The 14,244-nt window shown below is 39.8% G+C and overlaps 1 protein-coding gene across 3 annotated transcripts in view; it reads right to left on the bottom strand.

Moving 5' to 3' along the window:
- The window catches only part of ADAMTSL1 (ADAMTS like 1), a 464,565-nt gene that overhangs the window by 271,529 nt on the left and 178,792 nt on the right, over positions 1 to 14,244 (bottom strand). For all 3 annotated transcript variants that reach the window (XM_068552874.1, XM_068552875.1, XM_068552876.1), the window contains exons 6-7: positions 12,576 to 12,650; positions 8,998 to 9,155 (exon numbers count right to left, since the gene is read on the bottom strand). In XM_068552874.1, the coding sequence (XP_068408975.1) occupies positions 8,998 to 9,155; positions 12,576 to 12,650 (233 nt within the window). The remainder of the gene's footprint in view (positions 1 to 8,997; positions 9,156 to 12,575; positions 12,651 to 14,244) is intronic.

The raw sequence follows: 14,244 nt of genomic DNA, 5'->3' as shown, positions 1-14,244 counted from the left end.
GAAATAGACAACTTGTTCTAAGAAAATTATAAATGCAATATGCTGCAAAAAAATTAAAGGTACTGTCATTGGTTAAGAGAAATAAAGAGTTAAAGAATTAAGTAGCTCTTCCCACTCAGGGACATACTTGGAGTTTCCTGGCAATTTAGTGATTCATATATCTTAATGTGCAAAGTTACCAATGGGAAGCTCACTAAAATGCAAATCCGTGGGTTCCGGCCCAGAGACCCAGGCAATTCAAATGTAGACAGTCCAAAAATCAAACTTTGAAAAACACCAACTTACATTATAAAAGCATTTACTTCGAATAAAACATGTATTTATGGAAATTATAGCTCCTTTGTTTTTTAAAAGGCAGGAATGTGAGGCAATAATTCTTTAATAGTTTAGAAGTACAAGATTGAGGAAACAAACTCAAACTGAAAGAGAAGGAAAAGTATCCAAGAGGAACAATGCCTTGCTTTTACAAAGACAGAATGACCTCATACAACATTTAGACAGTTGGGCAAGGGCAAGGCTCGGGCTATTTATTATACTAAAGGAAGTTCCACGGACAACTCCAACTCCATCACAGCAATTAGAGAAGCAACAGTCAGCAGAGTCACGTGGCCTAAGTCTTTGTTAATGTTTTCAAGCCTTAGCACTGTTCCAACTGCTCTTTATCTAGAAGAAATGGACGGATTTGGGCTTCAGATTTTTTTAAAAAGATAGCCTTTTTTTTTTTTTTTTTGCTACTGAGTTTAAAAACTGGATTAAATACCTAGGGTGCAGAGGGAAATAGGAACAGCGAAGAAACAAGGAACAGGTGCTAAACCCTAGCTCAGTTTTTGGCATTTGGATAAGAATATGAAATGTTTCTCAGAAAATCTGGAAGCGCTGCAAAGGAGAAAGAAGAGAGAAAAGCTACAGAATATCTCATATTATGCTAGGATTCTGACCCACGTAGCATCCAGATCTTTCCTAATTAGAATAAACAGTGATACAATTCCCTACTTTAAAGCAACAGCAGCTGAAGCAATACAGTGTCTTTCACAGAAGGGGAGCATGGCCTACAGATTAATATTTTTCAGTCCTATGTGTCAGATACAGGATATCTAATTGCTTGCTTAGGGAGGTAGTATTAATCACATTCTTTGGAAAGCTTTTTTTTTTTTTTTTTTTTTTAAGCTCACAAAAGCCGATAGCTCTTTTGGGATGTGTGATTATCATGCTGGAAAGCTATTAGAAGAGGACTCTCATTTGAACACAAGCTCCATAAAAAATAAAAAGACCAGAAAGTTTGTTTAGATCTGGAGAGACAGATTATTTTGCAGAGGTCCCTTTCGGGATGCTAGAAATTAAACTAGTCCTGAGAAAGTGTGTGCGTTGTGGGGGGAGGCGGGAATCAAAATGAGGAGGATATAACTTCCAAATACTTGGAGAAACCTTGTTCTAGAATATCTACAGTGTCCGGGCTTATCTTTTGGTCTGTTTAAAGAGGCAAAAAATGGAGCAGGTCCTTTTTTCAGCTCCCTCGGAATTACCAACAAAAGCACCACACGCCCAAAGAGAAAGGCATGAATGTCACGGAGTTTTAGCGTCAAGAGGGAGCGTTAGTAAATACCATGTTGAAGGAAAGAATACAAGCAGCTTAGAAAGAATATTGTTCTCAATGAGTTCAATGAAATGATGCACAATGACCACAAATGCAGAGACCCTATGCCTAGATTTGAAAAGAGATTGGAAAGAACACGGACATCTTATTTCAAACAGATGAAACCAGTTATGGTGTATCCAAATCTCTCATCTCTTAATCTTGCTTGGTTCCTTCCGCCCTGAAAGCACTCCTGCTTCTCCCTTCTCAATAGTTGCCTTCTTTTAATAAGAACAGCTACAACTACCACAACAAACAGTACTTACTACATTCCTACCGTGTGCAGGGAACATTTTATTTATATGAAATTGAATCTTAAAACTACTCTGCATTATCTTCCACATTTACATTACAATGAAAAAAATGAGGCTCACAGAGGTTAAGTGACTAGCTCAAGGCAACACAGCAAGGAAACAGCAGAGCAGGGATTTGAATGCAGGTCTGCCTGTCTCTAAAGCTGCCATTCTATGGTACCAAGCAATCCTATCAGTGTTGTGAAGATACAGACATTTATCTTTAGTGGTATCCTTGTAACTCTTCTCAGTATCTTCTTAATTTTACATTTACATTTTAGAGCAGAAAAAATATTTAAAAAAAAAAAAAAAGAAGAGGCTAGCTGGATGCCTAACTTTGATGGCCTAAATTGTTGCTTACAGAGATGAACCACCGTGTTCCTTTTTCCTGGTTTTATTAATTCTGGGCTGCTGGGACTCTTTTTATCATTAGGCCTGGAGCTTCATAAACCCTAAATCCTCAGACATCAGGTTTTGGTTTTCAAATGTACATTGAAAGCTTCAGTTTGACACATTAGAATTTTGTTTTAGGGAACTAAACCATCTGGCATATGTAATTTTGACCTCTTCAAGTTAATAAGGAAAAAGAATGTTCCGAACCAAGTTTTTCTTCCTATAATTATAATGGTTCAGTGTTTCTAACTCAATATAATGACTTCTCACATTGAACGTAAAGGAGGAGACAAAACTGGTCACTTTCCATAACAGTTGATCACGCTGTCACGGTAGAGCTGCAGGGCGTACAAATGTGTGCTTGGATAACTGGTAAGTGTTAAGTCCACGTAAAATCGAAGGAAATCAAGGAGAGATTTCCAACTCACAAAAGACATCAAGCACACATAGGCTCTTGCAGATGAAGCACTATGAAATACCATACTTTTCCTTCTCAGTGGGGGAAAAGGGTAACTTGTGAGCCTTGGGATGTTCCCCAACTAGGTTCCTTTCTCTTTCGAACGCTGTAGAAACTTTCGCCCCAGAAGGACTGTCAGGGGGGAGCTGGCAGGCAGGGTTCTCTCACCCGCCTTGCCGGCAGTTAAGTTGCTGCTCTGGCATGAGGAGAGGCGGACAAAAGGGAGCTGTGGGCAGACCTGCCACTGTGAGCCGCTGAGCTGGGACCCTCGGACCCACAATGGTATTCAACTTGGTCACCTGCTTTTAGGGCAGCCAGGGATGTCATGACTTGGGAAGGCTTGGAAATGGTGGAAATACATCAGTATGCCTGCTAGGGAGGGAATAAAATGGAAAAGAGGGGAATCTGTTTATTAAATGCCTCAGTCTACTATATTTTAATTTGGGGCTGTTCTGGTGGCAGATGGTGATAGCAAATCCTCAAAAAACTGTAAAAATATTTTAAAATGCTTTTGTGGGCTTTGAAGAATATGCAACAATAATCAGATCTTTCTTATTAGCATTTAGGTGGTTACAAATACTTAATGTTGATACATTTGTTATTCTCTTGCCTTTCTCTTCCTTATTCTGTAAACTCCAGGAAGGCAAGTATCACTTATCTTGCTTATTGCTCTTTCTTCAGCATTATCTACAATGTTAAGCACATAGTAGGTGTCCAGACAACTGAATCAATGAATGCATGAATGAAGAAAACAAATGAAATATTTACTGACCACGGTCCTTTCAAGCACTTTTGGAATCGCAAACTATTATTTGTGACAAATTCTTGGAAGTGTTATCTTTTTATACACATCTTGCAGTTTTCTTGAAGATGTTACTAATCATTTCTTGTTGACAAAATTGATTATGTTGATAAATTTCATGAAAAGACACAGTATTGTTACAACGCAGCCCTCACCCAAAAGTACTTTTCACTCTCCTTTGAAGGTTATCTCTTTAGGCAGGATAGTGTAGCGCAAAGGGCTTGTAAAAATGCTAGTTATTATTGGAATAAAACATAGACTTAAATTTTCCACTGTTTTAACAGTTGGAAATGCTAAGGTTAGAGGTTATTCAGTAAAAATAATGAAAAAAAAATTGTTAGCACCCAACTTTACTTTTACACTTCCTATAGAGTTTTCTAGTCCTCCTAAAATGCCAGACCTCAATATTGGGAGATACAGCAGTTCAGCCCATAGGCCCTTGGCTCAGGGTTGCATGAGAGATGTTGGTTATGGATTTACTGCCCAAAGCCCTTGCGTACGGCAGTAGATCAGGGATGCTTCTTTGGAAATAATGAGTGTAATGTTGGCTAAGGAACAAAGAGGTGGAAGCAATGTGTCAGGACGAAGATGCTAGGCAGGGCAAACTAGAGTCTACTGGATGTGTTACAGGGAAGAACAAAATCTGACTACATGTTGGATCTGTTTCTTTTACTTTAACCTTTGCTCCCCGTTGCTTTTGCTCACTGAAAGAATACTGCCTGTACATAATGGTCTGCCTCGGGGAACCCTGCCCCTCTGCCTGAATGTTAAACCAAAGTGCCTTTGTTCAGGGAAACATCCTGACCCTGCCCACCTGTGGATGGCTGCAAGAAAGAAGGAATTAACACATCCCCTCCCCGAGGCTGGCCATTCCAGGAGATATTTGCAAGACTTAATGGTCTTTTTACTTTACTTCCCCACCTCCTCCCCCTCTCTGTTCTATAAAAGAAACTAGCATCCAGACCCCCGATTAGATGGTTCTTTTGAGACACTAGTCTGCCATCTTCTCCCTCTGCCGGCTTTCCGAATAAAGTTGTATTCCTTGCCTCAGCACCTCGTCTCCTGATTCATTGGCCTGTTGTGTGGCGAACAGAGTGAGCTTAGACTCGGTAACAGAAGGACTGTCTCAGTGCTGCAATGCAGAAGGAGGGCAGAAAAGAAATGAGCAGAGTGGAGCCAGTGGGGCTAGGACTGGGCAGGGGTCTGCCTCTGTCAGCGTCACAGAAATGTAAGGAGTTGGTTCTGACGCTGTATCTTAAACCTAGCTGTTGCACCGGTAGAACAATGTGCGAAGCCCAACAAGAAATGCAGGGTATTGTACTCAGCTCAGTTCTAAACTCTTGGAAAGTGAACTCTCATAACTTTGCATGTGCGATTTCTGTCCAGGGCCCCCTCCTATTGTGTCCCCTTTAATAAAAACAATTTTGGGGGGTGCTGAATTATGTACAGGGTAATGCTCAAGGCTGTCCAGAAAGAAATATGAAGGCATCATCTCTGCCTAATGCCCTAACTTTGCAAATAGAAACCACCAGCTTTCTATTCCCTAGAGTACTTAGGCAAAAATTGGGATAATGCCAATCTTCCTAACCATATTCCCCAACTATGGAAGTGTAATGCATTTAGAAAATTATCCTCTGTAGGAAATAACTGTTCTCTGATTGTCAGTGCATGAATTGTGAATCAGTGTTCTTAGCTCTGAATACGCTGATGGTTTACTATTAGGCTGTGTATTTCTGCTACTTTGGTGGCTTAGGTACTCATCAATCACTTTTCTCTCCAGCTAATAAGGCTTTCTTAAATTTTAAAAATGGGCACAAACTGAGTATGTATAAATACACCTTAGCTGCTTTCACAAGTAGAGCTAAGTTCAATGTTCTAATAAAGACCAGACTATGACCAAAAAAAACCCTCTTCTAATCTGGGAAGGTCCTTATCTTTCACTGAGTCTGTAGCTTCAGAAAAGATGCACATGGCTTGGTAAGGGAAGCAGGGTATGCTAAGCCAGACAATCATCTAGCCAATAGCCAATCACCCCTAACAATTAATGTGATTATAAGTGTCACAGCCAGCCTATGCCCACCTCTATCTGTCTTATAGCTATACCTGCCACACTGTTCCTGGGTGTACCACTTGTAAATCAATCAGCCTCTGACCGTCTTCAGAGAAGCAGTTTTCTGCCATTGTGTAGACAGGGTATCGTGATAAGTCTGACTGGAAGTTAAAGCATTTGAAAAAGATGGAAAGGAAGTCACTTGGTTCTGTTTGCTTTTATACACACTATCTCATTCAATTCCTTACAAAGGCTCTATTGGGGGGAGATTTTATTACCATTTTTCAAACGAGTAAATAGGCTCAAGGAGGTAAAACAACATACTCAAGGTCACACCCCCAGTAAGCAGGAGAATATACAAAATTCTAGAGTGTTTATCCTTTTTACCCCTCTACACTAGCATTGCCAAAAATGTATAGCCAGTGTATGAAGTACAAATTTTTGGAAGACATGCTCCCCTAGGAGGTAAGATGAGCGTTTAGTCCATTTTTAAAGGTGGCCAGAAAAAGAGATTCCAAAAATAATTTTGGCACCAATCGTAATATATAAGAATTCTCACTGTGAGAAAATCTTCCTTACGTGCAAAAAAGTCTTTTCCTTTTAAATAAACAAAAAGGGTACTTTGGCAATAAACTTCCAGGGAGATGTTGACAAATGACCATTCTGATCCCTATGTATTTCATTTAGAAAGGAAGTTGTTACTTAAATTAATGTATAATGCAAAAGAGATTATACTTTGAATGACACTGAAAACTGAATTACAAACTATGTGTGTAATTTCTAAGCACCTAAATCATGAAAGATGGCAAATAAGCAAATGGTAATCTTTCATTTTCAACTATTTCCTGGGGAAAATTAAGGGAGAAAATGTTGCTTTATTATAAATCACTGGCAAAAAAGGTAATTTTCTTCTTTTTCCCTATATCTCCTTACACTATCTGGCTCATTTTCAAGTTTGAGTAAAAATATTTAAAAATTATATAATCTAGTTTAGAATAACTTTACATTTATTTGATCCTGATATTTTCTAATGAAACCTTAATCTCATCTCATTTGCAACCTGAAGCTAGGTCACCAAAGATGATATAATGCAAAAGACAGTAAAATGATAGCTCAGCCTGCTTCTGAAAGAAGATACTTACAGGTGCTAGGGATCTAGGAAAGCATCAAAAAGTTCCTCAAAGTTCATTTTTCCTTTAATATGTATATTTATACATTGAAGAAAAAATACCCGCTTAGAAGCAACATAGAATACTAAAAAGAGTTTTGAGCCAGAAGTAGAGACATGATCTTTGGTCCTGGCTTGTCATTGGTGTGAGCTAGGGCACATCACTCAACTTCCCTCAGATTCAGTGTCCTTTCAGGAAGGATAAAGATGTCATATTTGTCCCACTTCAGCAACTGCCATGTGGTAAAAGTCCCTTATTCATCCAGCACTTGTCGGGTTTTTTACGGAGATATGAAGACAGATATGATTCTGCCCCTGCCCTTGAGGAACACGAAGAGGGGAGACGTGATGGAAACTGGAATTTGCGGTCAAGTCACAGAATGCTTCTGGAAGGAGAAAGTCCTGAAGTACAAGTATGAGTTAGTGAAGAAAATGGGGGAAGAAAAGATAAGAGCATCGCAGACAGAGGACACAGCATTACGCAAAGGTAATGAATTATGAGAGTGCAAGATGTTGGGGGACTTGCCAGTCATTCAGTTGACTGAACCAGGAGAGGAAAAGTCAAAGCTGAGGTTGGAAAGGTAGATAGAATCCAGATTATTGAGAGTAACAGATGCTGGGCTATGGATTTGCATTTTAATCCCAAAGCAATGAGTGGAGGTGAGGGGCAACGCAAGAGCATGAATAGGGGAAACTCACTCTGGTTTTTGGAAAACTCACTCTGAAGGTAACACGGACAATGGGTCAGAGGCTGGGAAACTAATTCAGAGCCCATCGCATTAGTTCAAGTGAGAAATACAAAGACCTAAACTAAGACAGTGGTGGCAAGGATGGAGAAGAAAGAACAGTCTTGAGAGATGATATGGAGGTAGTGCTGACAAAGTTTAATGTCTAACTAGGGGTGTATAGGAGAAGGGAATTGGTGTGAATCAGAGGTTTCTGACTTGGCTGGGTAAATAGCGTATTGTTCCACAGGATAAGAAATAAAGAAGATAAAGTAGGTTTCTGGGCCTAGACAAGTCCAATTTTGGACACACTGAGCTCACTGTACCTGTGGGTGATGTGCAGAAGGCAGCTGGACACATGAAATGCATTTGACAATTCTGTGAACTGTTCAAACATGGACGATATTACTTGAATTCAATTCTATATTTTCAGTATGTGTATTAACTCTTGCAAAGTTACTAGGGAAATTAGTATAAGTGGTTTATTCTAAGGGCTTCAAGAAATTAAGGCATCTCTCATTCTTTTACTGTATGTGTTTGTTCAACTGAAATTATTTAACTACCTACCACATCACTTCTATTGGGAGCTATCTCTGATGGTTTGTGGCTTCTTGTTCGCTGTCATGTAACTGGCATCTGGACTGGATTAAAGGGGCTACCATGCAGATGGAGACAGAGGACGGACTCTGGAACCCTTCTTCCATGCAGCCTCACTGCCTATCACATTTCCAACATGCATCCTGACTTCCAGCTGCCATGGGGTCATCAAGCCTTAGCTTAAATCAAATGTCCTCTGGCTCCAGATCCCATGATGAGAAATTTATGGAGTCCTGGACACATTACAAGTTCTACAGCTTTACAGCTGAAATCCTTCAGGTCCTTCTGATCTACTGAAGGCAAAAATATGCTTTATTTTTACTGGGATTCCCAAACAGTCTTCTAGTATGTACATTTTTCCTACAGAACATGTATGTTGCTTCCAGCGATGTGTTTTATATTACCTTGAAGACTAGGGAAGCTCTGACAGAAGGAACTGGTATTGCTGCCAGTACAAGAGGGAAAAAACCTTGCAACTGGAAGCATGATCAAGCCTATGGACCATTAATTAGTCTTTCTCTTTGACAGCAGATACCTTATGTGAGTCAACGACTGTATCCTAAGTTGTTTTAAAAACAGTTTATATCCCTCAACTAATCATATGTTGGCTTTTTGAGTGGGGTCTTTTTATTAACTTATACACACACAAATATATATACATATATATATATATATATTTTTTTTTTCCCCCTAGAACCTTAAAATTTTTGCATGTTCTTATAAAGTCTAGGATGTAGCTCAACACCCTTGAATTAAACATTTCCTGGATAACAAGCTTTCCAAATCTATGTCAAAACCTAAAGTCTCTCTCTCTTCAGGGGACTACAAGTAACACCAGTTCGGAGGTAGCTCGAAAACAAGGTACCTAAATGGGCTTACCTTGACAATGAAATCTGCTGTAAGTGGTCCAGCCATTCTCAGTATCTCTTTGTCTGGAAACTTTTGGAAGTCCACACTAGAATTGTCCACAAGAAAGATGCCTGTAGAGCTGAGACTGTTTTCACCTTTAGCCCCCTGGAGGGTTTTGGTTTCCAGATCTACATAATCAAACACATGAAGAGGAGAGAAAGATGTTCCCAGGGCTACCACAGACCACAGGCAAGCACATCTCATGCAAAAGAACTATGTCAGGGAGAAGTAGTATTCTTTATATGGCTGACATAATTGAAATGTGATAGAAACAAAACATATGGGCACCTCTGGATCACAGAGGAATTTATGCAGCAAATGAAGTTATTTTAAAACTCATTAGCCAAGCATTCAGGGCTCCCTGTCAAGAAATCTTTGATTCCCTGGATGACTTCCTTTGGGGACCTTACTTTACCACAATCCTATTCTTTTGAGTAAACCATCTCCCATACATATCTTATTGATTTCAGGCTTTATGGCCCTCCGTCTAGAATACCCTGAAGTTTCCCTTTTGCTCTATGAGGCCCAGGGTGCCTCTCTGAGTTCCTTCAGCACTCATTGTGAGACTTGATATTCATGTATTACCTTGTATTTATTTATACTTTCTGGTTACTTATTGAATTGTGCTATTGCTCAAAATAAAGAAACTATAGTGACTTAAGGACAGGGAACTAACTATCCTCTTTACTTCTTTTTCTTTTTAAAATCCTTTTTATTACTTCACTCAGTCTTATATACATATATGATATTTCACAAGAACTCAGGACAGAGAGAGGAACTTGATTCCTGGAGCATTCCGATCTGAATTTGCCCGATGACAAAGCCTAGGAAGCATCTTTTGTTTTAGGAAATCAGAGCATGCTGAGGATGAGGGTAATTATGATATATATATTTCAAAGTAGGTTAAGTTCTCATGTGATTGAGTATTTTAGAATAATTGCCTCCTGCGTGATGAAAGATGGATAGACTAAGTCTAACAACGGTTTGTAAAACTTGCACAAGGACCCTTGGTTTTGGCAGGGGTTCTTTAGCAGAAAGATGGGGTGCCTGGGTAGGGATCTGGGTCTCCTACCCACATTCGATCAGAATGACTCCCCTCTTATGTGTTTTACAGATTGAGGTTTTGGGGTTAAGGACAATTTTAAGGTCTCTGGAGGCACTAAGGTACCTAATGTATTTCCACTAAATTATTCTAGATGTTGTCTACTTCAAGTTCTCTACTAGAAGGCATACCAACAGGTAGAAAATGCTGGTGTCCAATTAAATGCCCATGCCCCTCAGATGAAGTCGGGTAGCCCTTCTCTGGGAGTAGGTCTGGCTTTCCTCCCCTGTCCCAGGGCTGAGAGGACCTCACAGAATAAAAGGCATCGAGAGAACGCTGGAGTGGGAGAACCACAGTGGTTGTAATCAGAGGAAAGCAGCAGCATCTCTGTATCTCCCTCCTCTAGCCTTCACTCCTCGAGCTGCCTTCCGTGTATTTGCACTCATCTGTGGAAGTATCTCCAGGACATAAATTAACTTAGTTTTGGAAAACTCTTGGAGGTCTAAGCCTGAGCATCTGATTCAATTTTATCACCAGGCCTCCCGGAAGTACCTCCCAGGCACTTCTGATTAAAGATGAGCTGGACCTGGACAGATGGTCTACTCTTCTGGTTTGGCCCCCCCTTAACTCTTGCTGAGGTTGGTCCCATACTGGGCCAGCTTCTGGGAGTGAAGTGTAAAAGGGTTGCCAGAGAAACAAGGCATCATTTACTTACACATTCATTTTGCTGAGTTATATTCCAAATACAAAAACAAAATTAAAAAAAAAAAAAAAAAAATAGAAACTTCCTTGGCTATACGTATGTTACCAACAGTATGCCTTCTGAAGGAAAAAGCAGCTTCCATTTTGCTTTTAATCATTTATGACTATCATCTGACACTTTACCTATCAAATCCTTAGAGCAATTAAACCAAACAAGGCCAGTTCTTCAGCTTCTCAGTGATCACATAATTAGGAAGTCCGGGAGGCTAGACTAATTCATTTATAAAAATGAATCCTCTTTACTAATTCATAATAATCATAAACTAAGTCTGGGAGGCTAGACTAATTCATTTATAAAAATCAATTTTCCTCTTACACCTCTTCCCTTGGGTTCTTTCTTTTGCAATGAGGAGTAAGTCGCCCACTTGGTGATGCATTAGTCTGGATGTTTTATTTTAGCCTCTCACGGCACAGAAAAATACTGTTTCTGACTGAGGTTGTTACACCAGCAGTTAATTCTGTCCAATTCTTAAGGGGAAAAACAAATCATTTGAATGGTAACAGTGTACACACATATATCATCCTTTGACACATGAACAATATATTTTTGGGGGATGTTCAGGGTTAGAAAAGCACTTGGATCCATATAAGGTGACTTCTCAGCATCTTTTGACCTTGCCTGAACTGTACTTTACTTATTCCTTTATGTCACATGAACTCTCAAAGCCCACCTTTCCCATGAAATGTACTTATTTTTAGTTTTAGAAAGGCTTCTGTAGGCTACCTGAACTTTCACAGGCTCCAATTTGTCTCCCTCCAGTTTGTCTTTTTGGAATGATTTCATTTATAATCCAATTGCCAAAAGATAATGCTTGCTACCTAAATCGGCTTCTTAGGCATGTGTGTGGGAGGGAATAGAGAGCAGAAGATGATAGATGGCTTTGGAGGAACCTAGGAAAAATCATAGCGGAGTAGATCAGAAATGCTCAAGGGACCAACTGAAGTGAAGTCTTTCAGTGAAAGTGAATTTTGCAGAAAAAGCTAACATATCCTCTCCTACCCCTTCCCTGGTTTATAGTCTATAATTTTCTGCTTGTAATTTACAGGTCTACATCTAAACAGCACTACATGGTAATAAAAAAAAAGATGTGGCTGTGGACTGCTGGCTTGCCATGACTGAAGATCAATTCTTGCACAAACTCTGGTGGGACCATGTTACCATTTGATCTTCGGGGTTACGATTACCCTTCAATCTTGAATTCCAAAAGCTATCTTCAAGACGTTAGGGTCTTGCATTATCTTTACTACATGGGATGCTTAACTAGAGAACCACATGGTTCTCTTCAAATGCCACAGGGTTAAGGCTGTTTGGAGTTTCTGTGTTCCCCTGAATTGATAAAGTAATGGAGCCTGAGAGTAGGAATTAAAAGAGAAAGAATGAAGGAGAGGGAGGGAAGGTTAAAAAGAAGAAGAAAAAAGAAAGAGGTGAGGCAAGGAAAAGATTGAGAATGACTGGAGAGGAAGAAGAGAGAGAATGAAAAATAATATTCACAAAATCATAAACATGTGCTTAACTCATGAACACCCTATTGGAAACATCAATTTTGTATCTTTCAGGATGACTGGCTGGAGGTTTCTGCTGTCTCCTAGGCAACCAAAAGATAAACAGAAGCATTCAAAATACCATATTATGATAGAGGATTAAGATTTGTATTTCTAAATCTTAATCTTTTCTGGGAACAAAAAATAAATAATAATTACTAAAATTCCCAATACCCAAAGGACAACAACTGAGTTTACTTACACAAGTGGTCAGGTCCTTTTAAGACAAGGCGAATATGTCTGCTTCCATAGGGAATAGCAACCACTGTGTCGTCCACTAGAGAGAAACAAAGCAGAGTCTTAAAGCACATAATTTTATACAAAATTACTGATTGTCTCCTATATAAATGCACTGATTTACATACACCCCCAAACGATAATCTTTTAAAAAAGTGTTTACAATGTGAACACCAATATGTGGGAATCAAAATTTCCACTTTCTTCAAAATAAAATATGCTGAAAAAGCTGGTCCCTGGCTAACTCATGGGGGATCCGGCCTTTGAAAAACTACATGAATTTTGACACATTAAAAATGAATTTGGAAGTGTTCATTTCTGATTTTAAAACCTGGTCTTAAATCCTCAGATTTCTCTAGACTGGGGCAATTGTGTAGAAATACAAAAAGAAAATAACTTTTAATGCTCAAAGAAGGACTTTATTATAACAAATTCTGGATTTCTCTCTAGCAAAGTAACTGTCTTGGAAGAGTAGGACAGTTAAGAATAGAAGACAACCTCTGGCCCTGCCAAACCGTGCCCTGCCCGATTTCAGATACTCAGACTCCACCTTTACTTTCACCTATGTTGGTGGACCCAAAAGATGGGCACGTCTAAAATATCTTGAGGAGGACTTTCAATATGGTGGAGGAGTAAGATGCAGAGATCACCTTCCTCCCCACAAATACATCAAAAATACATCTACATGTGGAACAACTCCTACAGAACACCTACTGAATGTGAGCAGAAGACCTCAGACTTCCCAAAAGGGTCTTGGTGCTCCGACCAGGTGTCAGCTCTGAGCCTCTGAGGTGGGAGAGCCGAGTTCAGGACACTGGACCACCAGTGACCTCCCGGCCCCATGTAATATCAATCAGCGAGAGCTCTCCCAGAGATCTCTGTCTCAATGCTAAGACCCAGCTCCACTCAATGACCAGCAAGCTCCAGTGCTGGACACCCCATGCCAAACAACTAGCAAGACAGGAACACAACCACACCCATTAGCAGAGAGGCTGCCTAAAATCATAAAAACTTCACAGACACCCCAAAGCACACCACTGGACACGGTCCTGCATACCAGAAAGACAAGATCCAGCCTCATTCACCAGAACACAGGCACCAGTCCCCTCCACCAGGAAGCCTACACAACCCACTGAACCAACCTTACCCACTGGGGGCAGACACCCAAAACAATAGGAATTACGAACCTGCAGCCTGCAAAAAGGAGACCCCAAACACAGTAAGTTGAGCAAAATAAGAAGACAGAGAAATACGCAGCAGATGAAGGAGCAAAGTAAAAACCCACCAGACCAAACAACTGAAAAGGGAATAGGCAGTCTACCTGAAAGAGAATTCAGAGTAATGACAGTAAAGATGATTCAAAATCTTGGGAACAGAATGGAGAAACTACAAGAAATGTTTAACAAGGACATAGAAGAGCTAAAGAGCAAACAAACAATGATGAACAACACAATAAATGAAATTAAAAATTCTCTAGAAGGAATCAAGAGCAGAATAACCAAGGCAGAGGAACGAATAAGTGACCTGGAAGATAAAGAGTGGAAATAACAACCACAGAGCAGAATAAAGAAAAAACAATGAAAAGACGTGAGGGTAGTCTCAGAGACCTCTGGGACAACATTAAATGTACCAAC

The sequence above is a fragment of the Eschrichtius robustus genome, chromosome 10 (assembly GCF_028021215.1).
Source record: "Eschrichtius robustus isolate mEscRob2 chromosome 10, mEscRob2.pri, whole genome shotgun sequence".
Classification (NCBI taxonomy): domain Eukaryota; kingdom Metazoa; phylum Chordata; class Mammalia; order Artiodactyla; family Eschrichtiidae; genus Eschrichtius; species Eschrichtius robustus.
The sequence above is the reverse complement of the archived record's forward strand: the minus strand, read 5'-3'. Positions and strand labels throughout refer to the sequence as shown.